This window comes from Lynx canadensis, chromosome X, assembly GCF_007474595.2.
Source record: "Lynx canadensis isolate LIC74 chromosome X, mLynCan4.pri.v2, whole genome shotgun sequence".
NCBI lineage: Eukaryota > Metazoa > Chordata > Mammalia > Carnivora > Felidae > Lynx > Lynx canadensis.
Genome location: NC_044321.2, coordinates 17,240,464 through 17,262,961, shown reverse-complemented (window position 1 = coordinate 17,262,961; position 22,498 = coordinate 17,240,464). Strand labels below are relative to the sequence as shown.

Below are 22,498 nucleotides of genomic sequence, written 5' to 3'. Positions count from 1 at the left end.
AATCAAAAATCTGTAGCCCCTTTTTGGTGAAATTTTAAGGGGAAAATGAATTATTTCAACAATCATTTATTTTCGAGGCACTATAAACACAGAGATGCATGATACAGATACCTGCCTTCACTAAGTCTCCCACAGCAAATATTTTCTTAAATGGATTGGTATTACTTTTGGCTTTATTCTTTATTTTATTTTATTTTATTTTATTTTATTTTTTTTTAATTTTTTTCAACGTTTTTATTTATTTTTGGGACAGAGAGAGACAGAGCATGAACGGGGGAGGGGCAGAGAGAGAGGGAGACACAGAATCGGAAACAGGCTCCAGGCTCTGAGCCATCAGCCCAGAGCCTGACGCGGGGCTCGAACTCACGGACCGCGAGATCGTGACCTGGCTGAAGTCGGACGCTTAACCGACTGCGCCACCCAGGCGCCCCAATTGGCTTTATTCTTTAAAGAGAATAATCACAGTACAATACAAATGGTAACATATCAGGACTCTCTTCTGAAGTTTATTTTATCACCTATAGGGTTAAGAATCACCTAACCCACCTTTCTACATGTTTCCATGTACACAACATAGCAATAATGGTAAAAGTTCTATCTTTATAGGGTCTTTGTGAGAAAATTTTAATAGCCTCTTGAAAGGTGAACTCCATCATAAGACAGCATGATGAAGAGACAGTACTTCAGACAATGAAAGACAATGAAAGTACATTACATAAATGAGCAATAAAACTTTCAGAACAGGATGTGGTACAATTATAAAGATGAGCATGTACATACTGTACAACACAGCAATTACACTTCTATGTAATACACTTAAAAGTAGGTATATGTCCAAACATTCATGGTCACAAAAAGGGATAAACATATTGGAGTATATAGACACAATTAAGTATTATATGAAGTAAAAGTGAATGAACTACAGTAACTGGGCAAAACATGAATGAATTCAGAAACACAAATCAAGTGAAAAAGGTATTATGCACAGTGATACCATTTTTACAAACTCAAAGACAAGTATAATTAAAAAGGGTTTTAGAAAAGTATATAAAACTGTTTTAAGGAGAAAAACCAAACACTTTGAGAAGAGGCAGCATGAGGAGATTGGGGAGGAGCACAAATGTAAGTAAAATAATATTGGTAATGTCCTATTTATTATATGACAGATTCATGAGTATTCATTGTTATGCTTCATAACACACACACACACATCTATGACATGCATTCTTTTGTATATGTATAAAATACTACATAAATTTAAAAATATAATCCTTTGTGCAGAAAGTTTAAATGTGAAGAAACAGAAAGCCTAGTGAGATATTTAGTAGGGTGAGGAGGGCTCAATGGGTTAAGCATTTGACTCTTGATTTTTGCTCAGATCATGATCTCATGGTTTGTGGGTTGGAGCCCTGCACTGGGCTCTGCACTAGCAGCACAGCATGGTGTCTGCTTGGAATTCCCTCTCTCTGCCCCTCCTCCCATGCATGCACTCTCTCAGAATGAATAAATAAACTTTAAAAATATAATACACAGAAGAAAAAAGATGTCTGAGAAATAGTAGCCTGCTATTTGCCATATAAAAGAATTTGATTAGTACACAACACCTCTAGTTCGTCTTCTGTTATTGGTGATAGTGATACGGTCTACATCTTTAAAAGTGTTTTGGCAGGATGCTCACATAATATAGTCTAGGTGTTTTAAAAAAATAAAGCTTTGGAAAGAGTCAATTTCAGAATTCATTTTCATATAATTTACATAAGTTTTTAAGTTTTTGTTCATAAGTCAGGCCAATGTCAGAAAGCTGGAAGAATAATAAATGATTATGTCCCAATGTTCTAAATAGTGCTTTGCTAGTCTTAGCATGTGGTAATTTCATCACTCTTAATTACCTTTTCATTCTGAGCCTTCAGAAAATTTACAGCTACCAATAAACATTTTATATTTTATATCAAGAATGAGGATTTCAGTGTGTGTTTATATTTGTTTTCAGACTACCTTCTAGGTCTTTTAAGAGATACAGGCATACATATATAATATAATCTCGGCTTTGCAAATTCTATATATTTTTAGTTTTGTATTTGTCTTTAGAATAAAAGTCATCAAGTTATCTGGCTACTATGCCTAATAGTTCTAGCTATAACTTCTGATTCACTGTATTAGGATTATATACAGAAGTTTAAAAAAAAAAACACTAGTTTTGCTTCTTCATGATCAACTAAAACAGTGAAAGCAAACAAAGGATTAAGTATAATTACACTGAATTAAATACGCTGTTTAAACACAAAATAAAACAGAATCACCTTTTATGTTTCCATCAACAAGTGTACTAAGTAATATAATACATATTGTTTAAAATTTACATATAAAATCTGTCCTGGTTTTTGATCTGAAATGTCCCAGTTTTAATCTCAAAAGCCCCAGTCCAATTTTCAGGTCACCTAGAATGTCTCATTCAGGAAGGCTTAAACACTAACCCTAATATAGCAAATATATTATTTAAAGTTGTGTCTGAGATGAATGAGAGACTCTCCTAGTTGGGCTTTTATAGGTTTTAATACTGACTATACGAACCATAGAATATATATATAGTGCCTACCCCAGTAATTTATACCCCCCACTTTAGAACTTTACATATATTTACTACCTGAATCTTAATATCCCTTCTACAACACACATTCTGTAGGACTGAGTATTACACACTGGCATTTTACCTTTATATGTTTTGAGTTCTCCATTTTCAACTCTAGGTAATTTGAATGTGTAGGACAGGGATGGCAGGTTCACAGGTGATCAAAATTTGTTCCAGTTTACGTCAAAATATCTTCCAGAATGTGAAGCACAGTAATCAATTTGCATTAAAATCTAAAGAACATCCTAAATTAAAGCAAAGTCCTTTTTAAAAAAGCACTCCTTCTAGAAATAGGTCTTTCTTCACTGCTACTCAATACCAAAAGTAAGCATGGCAACACTCCTTTAAGTATCTGCAGAGCAAAAACTAGCTAAGTTTAGAGTTTCCAAAGGCTCTTTTGCATATAGGGTAAGTAAAATGGCCATTTATTAAGTTTCCACTAAATGCCAGATTATGGGCTAGATCTTCTACTAATTCACTGCAACCCTAAAATGATCCAACAAGGTGTGATGCTCTTTTACATATAAAGAGTATCAGAGATGTGAAGCAATTTGTCCAAGTTCATATAGCCTGTCAAAAAGCAGAGCCAAGATGATGAACTCAGATATACTTTATATCAAAGCCCACTACCCTATTTTGTCATAAAATGTAAATGATATAAAATGTCCACCAAGAAGGTAAAGGATGTACCATTCACACAGATAAAATGTAATGAAGCAAAATATAATAGCTATTGTCAGAAAACTTATAGGGCACGTTTCCTTGCGTAAATACTTAATGAAGGGAGCCTGGGTGGCTCGGTCGGTTAAGTGTCCGACTTCAGCTCAGGTCATGACTTTGTTGTTCGTGAGTCTGAGCCCTGCATTGGGCTTGCTGTTGTCAGTTCAGAGCCTGCTTCAGATACTCTGTCCCCATCTCTCTCTGCCCCTCCCCTGCCCGTGCTCTCTCTCAAAAATAAACATTAAAAAAATCTTTAATGAAATTGTATTTTATTATTTTTTAATGTTTATTTTTTAATTTTTCATTTATTTATTGAGAGAGAAAAAACATGAGCAGGGAAGGGGTAGAGAGGGAAGAGAGAATCTCAAGCAGGCTCTGCACTGTCAGCACAGAACCCGACACAGGGCTTGATCCCATGAGTGTGAGATCATGACCTGAGCTGAAATCAAGAGTCAGATGCTCAACTGACTCACCCAGGCGCCCCAAATGTTTATTTATTTTGGAAGAGAGAGAGAGAGTGAACAGGGAGGAGGGGCAGAGAGAGGGGGGGGGGAGAGAGAATCCCAAGCAGGCTCTGCACTGCCAGCACAGAGCCTAATTCAGGGCTCAATCTCATAGACCTTGAGATCATGACCTGAGCTGTAAGAGTCAGATGCTTAACTGACTGAGCCAGGCACCTTTCCTTAATGAAATTTTAAAAATCACTTCTAGGCTATCGGGGTGCTTGAGTGGCTCAGTTGGTTAAGCGTCTGACTCTTGGTTTCGGCTCAGGTCATGATCTCACAGTTGTGAGCTGGAGCCCCATGTCAGGCTCTGTGCTGGGCGTGGAGCCTGCTTAAGATTCTCTCTATCTCTCTGACCCTCCCCACTCCCCACCTCTCAAAAGAAAAAAATCACTTCTAGGATATTTATTTTTACAAAATTCTGCAATCTTTATTTTTAATTTTTTAGTATTCACAGATAATATGGTCTAAGATTTTAAACCACAAATACCAATTCAATAAATCCTAGAAAAGCTCTTCTTTTCTCTCAAGCATTTACCTTGAGTAAATAACAACCTGATTAAGATAAAACGGGTTGGATTAAACAGCAGTAATACATTTTAAAAAGGGCAATACACTCAATATAAATATGCTTATTTATACAGGGGCACCTGGGTGGCTCAGTCAGCTGAGCATCCAACTTCGGCTCAGGTCATGATCTTGTGGTTTGTGAGTTCAAACCCCACACTGGTCTGCTGCTGTCAGACTGTCAGTGCAGATCCTGTTTCGGAGACTGTGTACCCCGCTCTCCACCCCTCCCCTACTTGCATTCTCCCCAAAGTAAATATTAAAAAATATGCTTATTAATACTTTTTTTTTGAGAGAAAGAGAGCATGAGCAGGGGAGAGGAGCAGAGGGAGAGAGAGACAATCTTATGAAAATTTTTATTTAAAAATGTATATTTAGAAAATACTTCATAAATAATTTATTTTTATTGATTTGTATTGAAAAAAGTATAACGGATGGGTGCCTGGGTAGGTCAGTTGGGTAAGCATCCAACTCTTGATTTTGGCTCAGTTCATGATCTCAGGTTTGTGAGAATGAGCCCTGCGTTGGGCTCCATGCTGAGCAGAGCCTACTTGGGACTCTCTCTTTCCCTCTCTTTCTGCTCCTACCTGCTTGCATGTGTGTACTCTCTCTCAAAATAAATGAACATTAAAAAAATAAAATAGTATACAGGTAAGAAAAATGATTAGAAAACAAACATACATAATTTAGAGGGAATTGTCCATCAAAGAAAAAAAAAAACAGTTTCAGGGCACCTGGTTGGCTCAGTTGGTTAAGCATCTGACTCTTGATTTTGGTTCAGGTCATGATTCACAATTCCTGAGACTGAGCCCCGCATTGGGCTCTGCACTGACACTATGGAGCCTGCTTGGTATTCTCTCTCCCTATCTCTCTGCCTCTCCCCAGCTCGCTCTCTCTCTCTCTCTCTCTCAAGATAAATAAACATTAAAAAATAAACACTTTCAAAATTGATCTTTGGAGAATATTTTTTCCATTTTCTTCAATAAAGATTTAAAAATAAAATAACACTGGTCAATTTGGCTATTACTGAGAAGACAAAAAGTAACAAGTATTGGTGAGGATGTGAAGAAAAGGGAACACTCATACACTTTTGGTAGGAATGTAAATTGGTACAGCCACTATGGAAAACTCTATGGAGGTTCCTCAAAAAATTAAAAACAGAACTACCATATGATCCAGCAATTCCACTTCTGGGTATTTATCCCAAGAAAATGGTAACACTGATTCAAAGAGATATATGTACCCCTATGTTCACTGTAGCATTATTTACAATAGCTAAGATAAGGAAGCAAACTAAGTGTCTATTGATGGATGAGTGGATAAGGATTTTGTATATATACAATGAAATATTATTCAGCCATAATAAAGAATGAAATCTTGCCATTTGCAACAACATGGAGAGACCTAGAGGGCATTATGTTAAGTGACATAAGTCAGAGAGAAAAAGATAAATACTGTATGATTTCTCTTATATGTAGAATCTAAAAAAGCAAACAAACAGGGGTGTCTGGGTGGCTCAGTCAGTTGAGTGTCCAACTTGGTATCAGCTAGGGTCATGATCTCATGGTTCATGGGTTCAAGTCCTGCACTGAGCTATACATGGACAGCACCAAGACTATTTGGGATTCTGTCTCTCCCTCTCTGTGCCCCTCTCACACATGCATATGCTCTCTCTCTCTCTCTCTCTCTCTCAAAATAAATAAACTTAAAATAAAAACTAAAAACAGAAGCAAACAAACAAAACAGAAACAGACTCACAGATATAGGAAACAAACTGTTGGTTACCAGAGCAGGGAAAAGTTGGGAACACAAGCAAAATAAGTGAAGTGCATTATGAAGTACAAACTCCCAGTTATAAAATCAGTAAGTCATGAGGATATAGTGTATAGCATAGGAAATACAGTCAATAATATTGTAACAACTTTGCACGGTGACAGATAGCAACTAGACTTACTATGGAGCTCATTTAATCATGTATAGAAATGTCGAATCACTTTTCTTTATGGTTTTCTGTATTTTTAAAAATTAATGAATACTGTCATGTTATAAACTTTTTTAAAAAACAAAGTTCTAAGGAATACAAAAACATGAATTCAAAAAGATATATGTGCCCCTATGTCCCTATGTTTATTTCAGCTTATTTACAATAGCCAAGATATGGAAGCAACCCAAGTATCCACTGATAGATGAATGCATAAGGAGGTGGTGTGTGTTTGTGTGTGTGTGTGTGTGTGTGTGTGTGTGTACATGCAATGGAATATTGCTAAGCCATAAAAAAGAATGAAATCTTGCCATTTGCAACAACATGGATGGATCTACAGGGTATAATGCTAAGTGAAATAAATCAGAGAAAGACAAATACTGTATGATTTCACTCATATGTGAAATTTAAGAAACAAAATTAACAACAACAAAAAAAAGAGAGACAAACACTCTTAAACAGAGAGCAAACTGGTGGTTACCAGAGGGGAGGTGATTGGCAGGGGGAGGGAGGGATGAGTGAAATAGATAATGGGGATTAGAAGTACACTCAGCATGAAAAGAACTGAGTAACGTATAGAATTGGTCAATCACTGCATTGTACACCTGAAAATAACGTAATGCTGTATGTTAATTATACTGGATTTTTTTTAAAGTCCTAATATGGACAATGCAGTAAAATAAAAAAAAATTATGGAATAATACTAAATGAAAAAAACTATATTCAAAATATATAGGTGTATATACATGAAAACAGGCTGAAATAAAAAGGGAAAATAACAGGATTTTCTTTGGGTGGAAGGATTAAAAGCAATGCTTTTCTTTTCATTACTCCAAATTTTTCTATGAAGAAGATATTACTTTAAAAAATGTAGAAAAATATACTGTAGCATATACTACAAACAAACGTTTATATTTATGGCATACAGCATCAGTGGAATGAATGGAAGCAAAGATCATAATCTCTTTCAATATCTCTTTCAATAAACTCTTTCAATATCTAAATAAACTTTCAGTTCTTGGTGATGATTCTCTCAGTTAAGATTTTTTGAACAGTACATGACATTTCTTCAAATTTTAGAGGGTGGGGAAGGAAAGTGTGGACTAAGCAGTAGGTAACAATTACATACTTAAAATAGGATGTTTTAAGAACTTTTTCTAAAATTTCCTTCTACTCTGCATTTCTTTTCTTTTCAAAAGTTAATTTAAACAATCTCATGTGAAAGACTACTAATCTTTTCTCTATTTTACCCAACTTTTAGCTGGGAATGGTAAGCTAAAGTAACATTTCAAATACTATTAAAAAAACCAGTGATATCTAAGGACAGGGAAAATGGATCTAAAAAGGCTAAGAAATGAGTAAGCCCATAAGAAAACAGCAAGACATTTTAATATATACAATTTAGAGGAGACATTTCAGGTAAAAGTATATTACTGGAACTTGAATTTTAAAAGGAAGTTTTCACTCTGGTATATTATCATTTCAAAATCTGATCTAAAATGTTTCACATCATGTTGAAAATTTTCTCTCAGCATATAATTCAGATTTCACTGAATTTCACTGCAGCTGAAGAAAATGAACACTAAAATGAGAAAAAATATCTGTGTATATTCATTATTTAAAACAAATTCCTTTTATCAAGTCTGTATTTCTTACCAATTTTATAAATATTACTTTTGTTTTGCACTTCACATTTTTGAACAATTTTTAACACATCTAATTTGATACTCACAATAGAATTATTTCTGTTTATAGATGGCACAAGTAAATGTACATGGTTTGTCCAAGGTGAAATGCTCATGAAGCGATGGGCCTAATTCTCAATTCTTCCAATAGTCACTATCCCTACCCTCTGTCTCTTTTCCCAAGTATTCTGAATTCCACCAAAGCTTCACTTTGCAAACTGATACTTTTGTGTCAGTTTCTTAACTAGTGACAATCTAATCATTTTTGTGTTTGAGGTAGAAAATAAAAAACCGTTATAGTAGAATAATTTTAGGTCAAGCTGCAACCCATTTGGGCAGGCAACATGGCAATTATTTCAGTACTGGCATGAAGTGTGTGGGTACCTGCCTCATTTTTCCGCTGACAGTGCTCTAAATGAGGCTTCAGTTCTTTGAGAACTCTTTCTATTTAAGATTTTAAACTATTTTCCCCTTTTTCTCAAATGTGGTATGATAACCAATCTTATGTGGAAAGGAAAGTACTGGGGGAGGGATCTCTTTAAAAGACTTCAAATATAACTATCTAACCCCATCACAACTGTAAATAAGTAAAATAGATATAAAGGATTAAATAAATCACTCCAAATAGAGCTTGCTAAAAGAAATTTATATTTTTTTCACCTCTAATGTTAGTACCACTTTAAATATAAGTAGCCAATACCAAGAAGCACTTTCCACTTACTTCATAGTACCACCCCCTTTGTGTTAAGAAGGGAAAAAAGCTATTTGTGACAGTTTATTTTTAGATATTGATCATCTCCTCTTGTTGCAATGGGAATAAAAATAATTAAAGTTGAGTGAAAAATAATTTGAAGTACAGCATATTTCAAAGCATAACTATCATCATAACTGTTCAGATGAGATTTCTTGAAAGCCTGGCAATAAATGCATGCCCTAGATATATATATATATATTTTAGTATATGTGCTGCCGAAGCGAGCACAAATATATATATATTTTAAATCTACACTTTGCTTATTCAAATTGGCCTCTTTTACTGGTAGCTTAAGTTTAATACCTATCTTCAGATACTGCATACAATTCCAAGTGAATGCAGTGATTAGTGTGTATACAATGGCTGAATGAGACCATTAGATGGACACTGACTGTAAACTGTGTCATTTAAAATGTAAGTATTTGTCTATGTTGTGCTCTTTTATCAAACAAAGCAGTATTACTTTATATAACATTTTTTTTCTTCTGACAACTTGAATTCATTTTAGAAAATTTGGAAAATACAGAAAAGTAGAGTCAAAATGAAATAAAACCACTTATAGTTTCATTATCAACTTAGCTATTTTATTTCATTATTTTATCAACCTCATTCCTATTGCTATGAAAGGTAGTAACAGACTAGAGCCCAGAAAAACTTGGTACCAAAGATACGACATCACCTAACAGTAGAAAAATAATAGATTATTTTAAGAGATGATTTACAAACACTAATATATCATGCTTGTAACTGTTTCCTCAAAAGATATTTTTTGTTAGCATTCTATATTTGCATAGTGTTTCAGAAGTCTTGTTCGCTTTCATTCTACCTTGGAAAGTAGTTATGAGGATCAATACTCTTATTTTAACTCAGTGAATAAACTAAGATGTAAAGTGATGGGTATCTTTAGATATCTCTGGGGTTCTTTTTTAAAAATATTTTTTAAGTTTATTTTTATTTTTTTAATGTTTATTTTATTTTTGAGAGAGAGAGAGAGAGAGAGCGAGCAAGCAAGCAGGGGAGGGACAGAGAGAGGGAGACAAAGAATCCAAAGCAGGCTCCAGGCTCTGAGCTGTCAGCACATAACCCAATGTGGGCTTGAACTCATGAACTCCAAGATCATAACCTGAGCTAAAGTCGGACGCTTTAACCACCTGAGCCACTCCAGGCGACCCTAAGTTTATTTATTTTGAGAGAGAGATAGCACAAGCAGGGGAGGGGCAGAGAGAGAGGGAGAGAGAGAATCCCTAGCAGGCTCTGCACTGTCAGTGCACAGAGCCGGTTGCAGGGCTGGATCTCAGAACAGTGAGATCATGACCTGAGCCAAAAGCAAGAGTTGGACACTTAAGTGACTGAGTCACCCAGGCACCCCTCTCTGGGGTTCTTTACATAACTAGCAGAGAAAGAACGACAGCTTTTACACAGGAGATGAAATAAAATGAGTACCAATTGAAGGATCTAATACCAAATTTTTCTTGGAAGAGTACAAATGAGCATGTGCTAACCAGAGGGGATAACTGGATCTCAGGTCAATTTATTTTACCAAGTATGTAATGCACACCTACTATATGTGAAAATCAGCAAGACACCATTCTTGTCTTTAAGAAGTTCATAATCTAATTGAAGTTAGATAATAATTATTCAAAGCAGAATATAACTTTCATAGGTAAGATGTGAAATGCTATGTAAAGTAGTATTTAGTATTATGCCATAGTTTTTAAAATTTTATTGCGTTGTTCATATTAGGACTTTAAAAAAATCCAGTATAATTAACATACGGCATTACATTATTTTCAGGTGTACAATACAGTGATTGACCAATTCTATATGTTACTCAGTTCTTTTCATGCTAAGTGTACTTCTAATCCCCATTATCTATTTCACCCATCCTCCCCTCCCCCTGCCCATCACCTCCCCTCTGCTAACCACCAGTTTGTTCTCTGTTTAAGAGTGTTTGTCTCCCTTTTTTTGTTGTTAATTTTGTTTCTTAAATTTCACATATGAGTGAAATCATATGGTATTTGTCTTTCTCTGACTGATTTATTTCACTTAGCATTATACCCTGTAGATCCATCCATTTGTTGCAAATGGCAAGATTTCATTCTTTTTTTATGGCTTAGCAATATTCCATTGCATGTATATACACACACACACACAACATACAACAAAGAATTATAGCTAATGAGTCATCAAACAGGAGAAAATGGAATCATAAAAAATAATTAATGAAAACATATACAGAAAAGAAAAAGAATAAAGAACATATGGTAAACATAGAAGACAAACAGCAAGGTGGCAGTTACGATTCCAACCATATCAATAGTTACATTAAATATAAATGGTCAAGTAGGAAGAAAGTACAAAGAGCTGTGGGATATAGTGAAAGTTTCATGAATGAGGCACTTCCTAGAGGCCTTAAAGAATAGAGGGGTGCCTGGGTGGCGCAGTCGGTTAAGCGTCCGACATCAGCCAGGTCACGATCTCGCGGTCCGTGAGTTCGAGCCCCGCGTCGGGCTCTGGGCTGATGACTCGGAGCCTGGAGCCTGTTTCCGATTCTGTGTCTCCCTCTCTCTCTGCCCCTCCCCCGTTCATGCTCTGTCTCTCTCTGTCCCAAAAATAAATAAAAAACGTTGAAAAAAAAATTAAAAAAAAAAAAAAAAGAATAGAACATGATTTTACCAGGCTGAGAGAAAGATATATAGGACATGTTCTGAGGAGACCACACACCATAAAAAGATGAGACACAAAATCTATTTTATTAACAGTAAGTCATCCACATGAAGTAGACTACAATTAAGATATATGGTAGTACTGGAAGGTAAAACTGAAATTATGGTAGGACCATACTTGGAATGCCCTTGAATTCCAAAGAAAGGAGTTTGTAATCAATTTGGAAACTAGAGGAAAATTGCTAAAAGTGACAAAATTAAAGCTGGGCTTTGGAATGACTAGTCTGAAAGTGATCGATTCTATACTTATAAGTAAATTACATCAGGATGTCAGGAAGATGTATTTTATGAAGAGAAATTGGTATCTTAACATTTCCCTTAAGATACAACAGAAAGGATGTAGTTAAAGTAGATGAATTAAGTAATCTGGTCAGGTACAAGTTGGGAAGGAGTGGGCAAGGCAAGAACCAAAACTACCTATGTATAGAGGTTTTTGTTCAGAAGCATCTTAAAGGTGATGAGTGGAACAGGACATGTGATAGGAAAATGAGAGTGAGGTAGAAGGAACTGTGGCAAAAGAGCTACTGAACTTTAAAAAATAGAAACAGGTAATGTTAGAACAAAATGTCCTAAGAACGGCAAGGTATCCTCTTTAAACCAGAGTGTACAGTGGGTGGAAAGTACAGAAGGTCCTTCTACATCTGAGTATATTTGGAATATTTCAATTATTTGGAGTGTTTTCAATAATTCTGTATTTGGGCAAGACAGAATGTACATCAAGTTCAACTTCTGAAAGCATGTCTCTATACCATGTTTCCTGAGCTATAAACAGCAAAACTTAAACCCATTAGTGTCTAAAGTAAATTCCCAAGGAGAATGTTGAGCCACATAGTACATCTGTTAAAGGTTGCGTTGACAGCACAAATAAGCCTTTGAGGGTAATATCAGAATGGCATATGTTTGTTATGAAGTAGTTGTCAATAGCAGGTATTCATACATTCTGGAACAAAAGCTGAATCACTTGTTATTTAGATGGTATGTTCTTAAAAATAGCAGAATAGGTGGGAGTTAGTCATATCTGACAGAAATCGCACTTCCACCACTGGACAATTTCTCTACAGGAAATCTTAATTCACTGAAAATCATTTCAGCCATTCTTCTCAATGTAACATCTGAAGGTTAGAATGACAAAGGTATGTTTTGGAACCTGTGAGTTCTAAACATAGAAAACTCTCCATATATGATTTCACTGTACACTTAAAGGTAATTTTTTTCAAGATCACTTTGTTGATCCCTTTTTGATGTGAGAAAACATTATGCATTAATTAAGGGAAAATGAATACACCTGAGTACTCTTCTTCAAGATTTTCAAGAAAACATCATAATTGCCATTTAGATTTGCAGTCTTCGTTTTTAAGGCAACAGAGAGTCAGCCAATTACTCAAAAGTAAACTTTTAAATAGGCTATCCAGGTCCAGATGTTTGGAGGAGACACAAGAACTGAAAAATTCCCACTTTCTGTCATAATTATGCTTGGAAATGAAGTTACTTGGCAAGATGATATCAGATGGATGGCATTCTCATAGAATTGACAATAGGAGTTTCTCATGTATAAAAACTTGAAAAATAAACTTTTAATTCTCACATTCAACTTCACCATCTGTTCATTGTTTTGGGTCTCATGTATAAATAAAAAGCTTAAATAACACACATAATACAGTTATGACAGATCTTCTCATGTAGCAGTTAATAATTCTTATATTATTATGATTGTTTAATACAGATTGCTAGTGAGCACTATCTATATTAAAAGGTATGAAGAGTACTATAAAAATACTGTGTAATATGCATCTCTAAATCAGAGAGAATTTCTCTCTCATAGTAAAAGAAAGAAACTAATACACTGTTGTCCATATCTCAAATCTTTGGTTAAGTTTAATGCCTTTAAAAGAAATCGAGTTTTAAAAAATACATTTTTAAAAAATGTCATGGGTAAGAATAATAACCCATAGGTTATATTATTGCTTTTTTGCCCCTGGGATCATAATGCTGCTGGTCCACAGACCACACTGGACTAACAATGCCCTAGAACGCTTGTCAGCAAAAGATGGCCCAAGGGGCAAATTCAATCTGCAGCTTTTTTTTTTTTTTTTTTGCAAAACAAGTTTTATAGGCACATAGCCACACCCATTCATTTACACATTGTCTAACACTGCTTTTGCACTAAAACAGCAGAGTTGAGTAGTTTCAAAAGGCCCTTATTGCCTACACTACACAGCCTACAAAACCTTAAATACTTAATATCTATCTTCTACAAATGTTTGCTGAGTCTTGTCCTAAAACGCCACTCTTCTCCCCATCATCCAGTTGAGACCTTGTAAATTCAGAAATTACATTTACTGATATCAAATAAAAAGACATGCAGTGAGACTGTTAGGGTATCTCAAAGCTCATAAAAAATGTTCACTCTCTCCATGCATGTCTCTGAGTAACAAAGAGTTGTTGACTTTATCAATGCCATGATATAACATTGATGAATGTCTGATGTGTTCCACAATTAAAAGTCACAAAGTTACCCTCCTTCCTATAATTATCCCTGGTAATAAAAGACAGGGAGTAGAATAAAAAATTAAATCATCAGTTTTCCCCCAAATCTCCTGTATCATCTTATTTTATTGTCTGCTTTCTTTCTGAAACACTGGATAGGTTAACAAATACCAGCACCCAAGAAAGCAGCGTCAGCATGAGGCTGCCATCATCAGGGCTTACACAGCATGGTGGCTGCAGGCTTCAGACTTCTCAGATGTGTTTCATTATTAGATTTAATTAAATTTTATAAAATATGTACTAGTCAATTCATCACTCTATGATTTCTCCATATCTCATGCCTGGCTTGATTTATATTAGTGGCGGTACTCCTGAAGGCATTTGATTTGGGGATCCCTGGTTTGGATAATATTCAAAGTAAAAATAAAATCAGGTCACATAAAGGGATCACTGTTAAAAGCTATTATGAGTATTTTTTCATATGTGCAATATATAAATGAAACTAATAATTGTACTAATAAAGAACAGTGTCTTAGAGCAAAAGTCTTAGACTGTTATCTAAATGGGGAAATTTAATTTTGTGAAAGGCAGTACAGTCCTCTCCACTAAAATGTGAGATTACCAGACTTATGATCTTATAATGATTTCTCTAGAAGTTCAGTATACTTTTACATTTTTACATCTTCTGGTAAATAAAATGCTTGTTTATTGGGATATATGAATAGTTTCCCAAACCACATATTTGGTTTATTTAGAACCATTTGTCTTTAAGTAGAAACTCCCAAACCAGTATCTTACAAACTCTTGGTAAAAAGGAATACTATTCATTGTTTGAATATGAAATAGATAATAAATTAAGAGAAGGAAATGTTGCCAGCTAATACCTGTTGCACAATTGTTGTTAATTCCAAGCAGAGCTGTATGACATTATTCCTTGTAACTGAATAGTCTGTGACAGCAGCAAATGGTGACCTATAAAGGGAAAAGGAAAAAAAAATAGTGAATAATAGGAACAGATTTTGAAAAGTCCTAAAATGCAATGCCTAAAGTTAAGATCTTGAATAATAGGAAATGAGTTGTTCTGAAGTTTACGTAGTGAAAAACAATATTCAGGACATATTTAAGAAAAAAGATTCAGGAAATGGCTTAGAACAGAATTAAATTCAAGAAACATAAAGTTTGCTTTCTTTCAAATTTCTTTTTTTAGTTCTTAATATTTATTGGTTCTTCGGTATGTAGAAGGCGTCTACACTACGTCTACAATAAAACACCAAATAAAGGAGTACTTTAGGCAAAGACAACATTTTAGTTTATTTTCAAATGAAGATTTTCAATACATTACCTTCTTGAAATACTCACAATTCAGGGCTAACACTGACAGCCAACACTGAAGACCTATGTGCCAGTTACTGTTCTGAATGCTTTACATGTACTAAGTTATTTTCACAAAAACTCTTATGTCAATAGGCACTATTATTATTCCCATTTTACAGATGAGAATGCTGACAAAAAGGGTAACAACTAGTAAGTTGTAGAACTGCTATTCAAACCAAGGAAGTCTGAGCCCACAAGTCAACAGTTAAACACTAATATACTGCCTCTATAGACTTACCTAGGTTTTATCTTGTACTAAACCAATCATTTATGTCACTTCATAGCCTTTTTAAAACAACTTGGTACATATATAATAAATATATTCTGATATAAGGTTTATATTTACAAGGCTGTTATGAACAAATAGCAGCAAGCAAGCAAGCGTTTTGTCACCAAATGAATTCACAATGACTTTCCATTACTTCTTAACCTCTCTCATCTGTGAATGACAATGAGGTTTTGTAAGGCCAAAGCTTACAGGATTTAGGAGCCCCAGTTTAATGAAAAGAAAATAAGTCAGTAATATAAAAGAAGGTATGGAGGTGAAAATTTAGTAAAATTATTGAATCCTTAGTGCTTTAGGCCTACTCTTTGATATCTCTTCAGGCAATTTACTGGGAAGGCTTATATGGAACCACTTCCTGGTTACAAACAATTTGTTTCTTCTAAGAAACTACAACTCAAGCACCTCCCACTCTCACATGGGTTCATATAAGAGAGAAGTCCTTTATTTGCTATTTTTAAGCTTATATTTCACTCATGTATTTTTCATATTGGCCATTCTATTATCTATGTAATTATTTTCCCAAGACATTTTTTTCTGGTTTTATTTTAATCACCCACTCATCATGACAAGTGCACTCCTTAATCCTCCCACCCACCTCCCCTTTGGTAACCATCAGTTTGTTCTCTATAGTTAAGAGTCTGCTGGGGGTACCTGGGTGGCTCAGTCAGTTAAGCGACCGACTTTGGCTCAGGTGATGATCTTGCAGTAAATTCGAGCCCTGCATCAGGCTTTGTGCTGACAGCTCAGAGCCTGGAGCCCGCTTCAGATTCTGTGTGTGTGTGTGTGTGTCTCTCTCTCTGCCCCTTCCCGTCCCCCGCTCATCCTCTGTCTCTCCCTCTCTTTCTCTCTCCTTCTCTCTCTCTCAAAAATAAACATTAAAAAATATTAAAAAAGAGTCCGTTTCTTGCTTTGTCTTTTTTTCCCCTTTGCTCCTTTCTTTTTGACTCTTAAATTTCATACAAGTGAAATCATACGGTATTTGTCTTTCTCTGATTGACTTATTTCACTTAGCATTATATCCTCCAGGTTTATTCATGTTGTTGCAAATGACAAAATTTCATTCTTTTTTATGGCTGAATAATATCCCATTGTGTATATATACCACTTCTTTATCCATTAGATAAATGGATAAATTTATCCATGAATGGATAAATCCATGAACACTTGGGTTGCTTCCATGTTTTAGCTATTGTAAATAATGCTGCAATAAACATAGGGGTGCCTTTATCTTTCTGAATTAGTGTTTTCATATTCTTTGTGTAAATACTCAGTAGTGGAATTACTGGATCCTATGGTAATAGTATTTTTAATTTTTCGAGAAACCTCTATACTGTTTTCCACTGTGGCTGCACCAGTTTGCATTCCCACCAAGGGTGTGGGAGTGTTCCTTTTTTCCCCACATCCTCACCAACACCTTTTGTTTCTTCTGTTGTTGATCGTAGCCATTCTGACAGATGTAAGGTGATATCTCATTGTAATTTTGATTTGCATTTCCTTGATGGTAAGTGATGATCAACTTTTCATGTGATCATTGGCCATCTGGACATCTTTGGAAAAATGTCTGTTCATGTCTTCTCATTTTTTTTAATTGGTTGTTTTTTTGGTGTTGAGTTTTATAAGTTCTTTATATATTTTGGATACTAACCTTTTGTTGGATATGTCATTGGCAAATATCTTCTCCCATTCAGTAGGTTGCCTTTTAGTTTTGTTGTTTCCTTCACTGTGTAGAAGCTTTTTATTTTGATGTAGTCCCAATAGTTCATTTTTGCTTTTTTTCCCCTTACCTCAGGGGGCATAGCTAGAAAGAACTTGCTATGGCCAATGTCATAGAAATTACTGCCTGTGCTCTTTTCTAGGATTTTTATGGTTTCAGGTCTTACATTCAGGTCTTTAATCCCCCAAGGTGTTTTTTTCTATATTTACTTAGAAATCTATTTATATTATATTTATATCTAATTTATATTTATATATATTTATATCTAAGAGTTATCTGTATTTCCTGAATGGTTTCCTAATCGGTGATGCTGAACATCTTCATGTGCATATTTGTGCATATATATATATGTACACACACACATATATATATATGTCACTCTTTAGTGAAATGTCTCCTTAAGCCCTTTGCCAATTTTCTATTTGGATTTTTGGTATCCTTACTATTGAATTTAGAGTTCCTAACACATTTTGTATACAAATTCTTTGTTGAATAGGCGACCTGTAATATTTCTTCTCAGTCCCTAGAATGAGCCATAGCTTATCTTTCCAACCCCTTAACAGGAACTTTAGCATACCAGGTTTTTAATTTGAGGTCAAACTTGATAATTTTTCTGGATTAGACCTTTAGGGCTATATCTGAGAAAATCTTCACGTGACCCAAAGTCATATTTTGTAACGAAATTTGTATAGTTATATGTTTCACCTTTAGCTCTGTAATTCATTTTAGTGTCAACTTTTATATAATGTGTGAGGTCTGGCTCGAGTTTCACTTTTTGCCCTGATGCCTATCCAAGTGTTCCAAAACCATTTGCTGAAAGGCTATCCATTCTCCACAATCAAAAATCTAGGTGTTGATCCTGTCACCAATACCAATTTTGATTGCAATGGTTGTATAATACTTAAAATTGAGTAATTTATTTTTCAAAATTGATGATCTATTCTTGTTTCTTTGCTCTTTAATATAAATTTAGAATCATATAGCCTGTGGCTATTAAAAAACCCCTGTGGGAATTTCTATATGAATTTCCTTATATATGTAGGGAGACTTGAGAATTGACATTTTTACTGAGACTTCCAACCTATGAATACAGTATACAGTATGTGTTTCATTTATGTCATTTGATTTTCCACATCAGTGTTTTATAGTTTTCACATACTGATCCCATAGATATTTTGCTAAATTTATATGTAGGCAACTCACTACTTTTGGAGCAACTGTAAATTATACATTTTTAATTTTGGTTTCCAGTTATTCATTGTTAGTATGTAGGAATACAATTAACTTTTGTGTGCGGACTTTGTATCCTACAACCTTGCTGTTTACTTACTAGTTCTAACATGTTTTGTAGATAGCTTGGAATTTTCTACACAGGGATATATATGATCCGCAAATAGGGGAAGTTTTGTTTTTTCATTCCAATCTCTAGTCCTTTGATTTCTTTTCTTGCCTACTGCACTGAATGTGACTTCCAACAGATTATTAAATAGGAGAGGTGAGAGCACATAGCATTACCGTATTCCCAGTCTTAGGAGAAAACCATTCATTTTCTTAAGGGAAGTAGAAGTTTAGCTGTTCCTTTTTATATATGCTTTATATCACGTTCAGGTATTACCAATCTGTTGCTACACTTCTGAGTAGTTTTCTAAAGAATGGGTACAGGATACGCATTCATTACCAATTACCAAATTACCAATTACCATTACCAAATGCTCTTTATACATTAACGGTTACGATCATATGATTTTCATTTTTTAACCCACTTATGAGGTGGACTACACTGATATAATTTTAAATCCATTTATGTACTTATTTATTTTTAGAGAGAGAAAGAGCGAGGGAGGTAGAAGAGAGAGAATCTTAAGCAGGCTCTAATGCAGGACTCTACCCCATGACCCTTGGATCATGACCTGAGCCAAAATCAAGAGTCAGATGCTTACCTGAGCCAACCAAGCATCCCCATAGTGATTTATTTTTAAGTGTTAAAGGAGCCATGTATACCTGGAATAAATTCCACTTTGTCACAGTATATAATTTTATTTATGTATGGTTGGATTTGGTTTACCAATATTTTGTGGAGGATTTTAACTTGTAGGTTAACAAGTTAACATGTAAATTCATGAGAAATGTTGGTCTGTAGTTTTCTTTTTTTTATGGTCTTCATCGAGTATTGAGATCAGGATCATGATCATCTCATAAATTGAGATGGAAGATTACCTACTTATCCTTTTTCTGGAACAGACTGTGTAGAATTGGTGTTATTTCCTCTTTAAATATATAGAGTTCACCATGGAAATCATCTGGGCCTGGACCTTTTATACCCCATTACACAAGGTTTCTAAGTCTAATTCAATGTCTTTAATACTTACAGGATTATTCAGAGTATCTATCTGATCTTAGGTAAGTTTTGATAGTTGGTGTTTTTCAAGGTTGATTTAATCTAAGCTGTCAAATTTATGTATAAAGAATTATTTGTAGTATTCCTTTATGATCCTTTTATTTTGACTGACTTCTCCATTGTGTTTCTGTTTTCAGTTTCAATGATTTTTGATCTTTTGTCATTATTACCCTCTTCTGCTTGCTTTAGGCTTATTTTTTTCTTATTTTTCCATTTTCTTTTATTTTATTGTAAGAATACTTAACACAAGATTACCCTCTTTACAAAACCTTAAATGTACAAGAAAATATTGTTAACTACATGTACAATAAAAACTACGGGTTAACTACAGGTGTAATATTTTATAGAAGACCTCTAGGACTTTTTCATCTTGCTTAACTGAAAATTTACACACAATGATTAGCAATTACTTTCCTATTCTCTTAAGATGGAAACTTAGCTGATTGATGAGATCTCTTTTCTGATATAAGCATTCAGTCCTATGCACATCTCTTTCATCACTGCTTTATCTGTGTGCCACAAAAATTATGATTTGTTCTCTTCTCATTGTTTAACATATTTTTTTACTTCCCTTGAGACTTCCTCTTTTATCCATGGATTACTTAGAAGTGTGTAGTTTGATTTCTAGTTTGATTCCATTATAGTTATAGAATACACTCTAACTGGATTTTAATTCTCTTAAATTGTGTTGAAGTATGCTTTATGAGGCAGATATTGTCTATCTTGGAGAATACGCCAATGGGCACGTAAAAATAATTTGTATTCTGCTCTTGTTGGATTAAATACTCTAAAGATGTCAATTATATAATGTTGTTTGGTGGTGATATTCAGTTCTTCTAATTCTTACTGACTTTATGTCTGGTAGTTTTATTAATTTTGAGAGAGTGGATAGGAAGTATCCGATTATACCTGTGGATTTGCCTTTTTCTTCTTGTTCTATCAATTTTTACTTCATGTACTCTGAAACTCTATTGTTTGGTACATACATCTTAGCAATTTGTTTCCTCTTTTTTCAAATGTCTATATGCTCATCTCTTACATTTTGATATTAAAAATATGCATGTAATATTCACATAGTACACATCAATACTCTGCTTCTCTCATATGTTTGTTGCAAGTATTTATTTTTTTCCAGTTTGTCATCTGTCTTATACTTTGACACATTTTTCAGTTTTATGTAGAAGTTAATTAGTATGTTCATTTGTATTTTATTCCATATTTAAAACACTTAAGTCTTTGTACATCTAGCAATTATTTTTTGTCTATATTTTCTATAATTTTCTTATGGATTTGTTTTCCACTTAAATAAATTATATACTTAAAATGATTTAGTAAACAAAAGGTAGTGTTTTATTATTATTTTCCAAAGACTTTACCTAGTGTCCCAATACTATTTGTTAAATGAGTCTTTCTTTTGTCAGTGGTTTTAACATATTGTTTTCTAAATGATTCTATATAGCACAGCCTATTATGGGCTGTCTTCCACTAATCTATATTCCAAAACTCAGTATATTTTTCATCATAATTTACTAAAACAGAAAGAGACATTAAGAATTCAATTGGAAAAAAATGTATGTAATTGATTAATCTATGTTCTCAGTTAAAAAAAAATTAACCTCTTTGTGAGGAACCAACTTTAAAAAATCTATTCTCATGATAGTTTTCTAAAATGGATTGTAGAGATATTTACTGCATAGGTGTATCTAAATTTACTACAACTCATTAAATTGTACACTTAAAACAGGTGAATTTTACAGAACGTAAATTAGGCCTCATTAAAACCATTTTTAAAAAAATATGTAAAATATAACACTTCTAAGACAAAATCATTAAAAAATAACTAAAGGCCATTTTTACTGCAGTGAAGCATACAAATTGGCATTTTAATTAAGAATTCAAAATGCTCTGGCATGAGTACAAAGAGTTTGGGTTCCTAGGTTCGAAAAGGTCAGTCTGTTAATAAAATTTCAAAACTTCATTCTCGGGGCGCCTGGGTGGCGCAGTCGGCTAAGCGTCCGACTTCAGCCAGGTCACGATCTCGCGGTCCGTGAGTTCGAGCCCCGCGTCAGGCTCTGGGCTGATGGCTCAGAGCCTGGAGCTTGCTTCCGATTCTGTGTCTCCCTCTCTCTCTGCCCCTCCCCCGTTCATGCTCTGTCTCTCTCTGTCCCAAAAATAAATAAATGTTGAAAAAAAAAATTAAAAAAAAATTTCAAAACTTCATTCAAAAGTGATAAGATGAAATACAGCATGGTTTTTCCCATAAATGTGATCTTCAAAATATATAAAACAAAGAATCTATTTGATGACAGAATGCCTGTAGCAAACTGAATTCTAAGGCGTTTTCCACTTTCTTGACCACTCACATTTCATGTAACACAAGCTTCTTGCTCAAAATTAAATGTCAAAAAATCTGGGGGAAAACTAGACATAAACCAAAGAAAACACTGATTTTCTATTTTAGTGAATTCCCCTAAAGTTTTTATTTCAAAGGCAAATCATGTACAACCATACTAAAGAACTATTCTTATTGTGAAGATATTAATGTTTGGTATGATGATTTTTGGCTATACACATACATAAATAAATGAAGAATGACAGACAGAGTTCCAATCTTTGTGAGTTACCAAAGATGATTACTCCATCATGACTTAAAGATCATCTGAGATACAGAAAC

The 22,498-nt window shown here is 34.3% G+C and overlaps 1 protein-coding gene across 4 annotated transcripts in view; it reads right to left on the bottom strand.

The window, feature by feature from the left end:
• Positions 1–22,498, bottom strand: part of CNKSR2 (connector enhancer of kinase suppressor of Ras 2) — a 311,777-nt gene that overhangs the window by 189,351 nt on the left and 99,928 nt on the right. For all 4 annotated transcript variants that reach the window (XM_030305850.1, XM_030305851.1, XM_030305852.1 and 1 more), the window contains exon 4: positions 14,937–15,024. In XM_030305850.1, the coding sequence (XP_030161710.1) occupies positions 14,937–15,024 (88 nt within the window). The remainder of the gene's footprint in view (positions 1–14,936; positions 15,025–22,498) is intronic.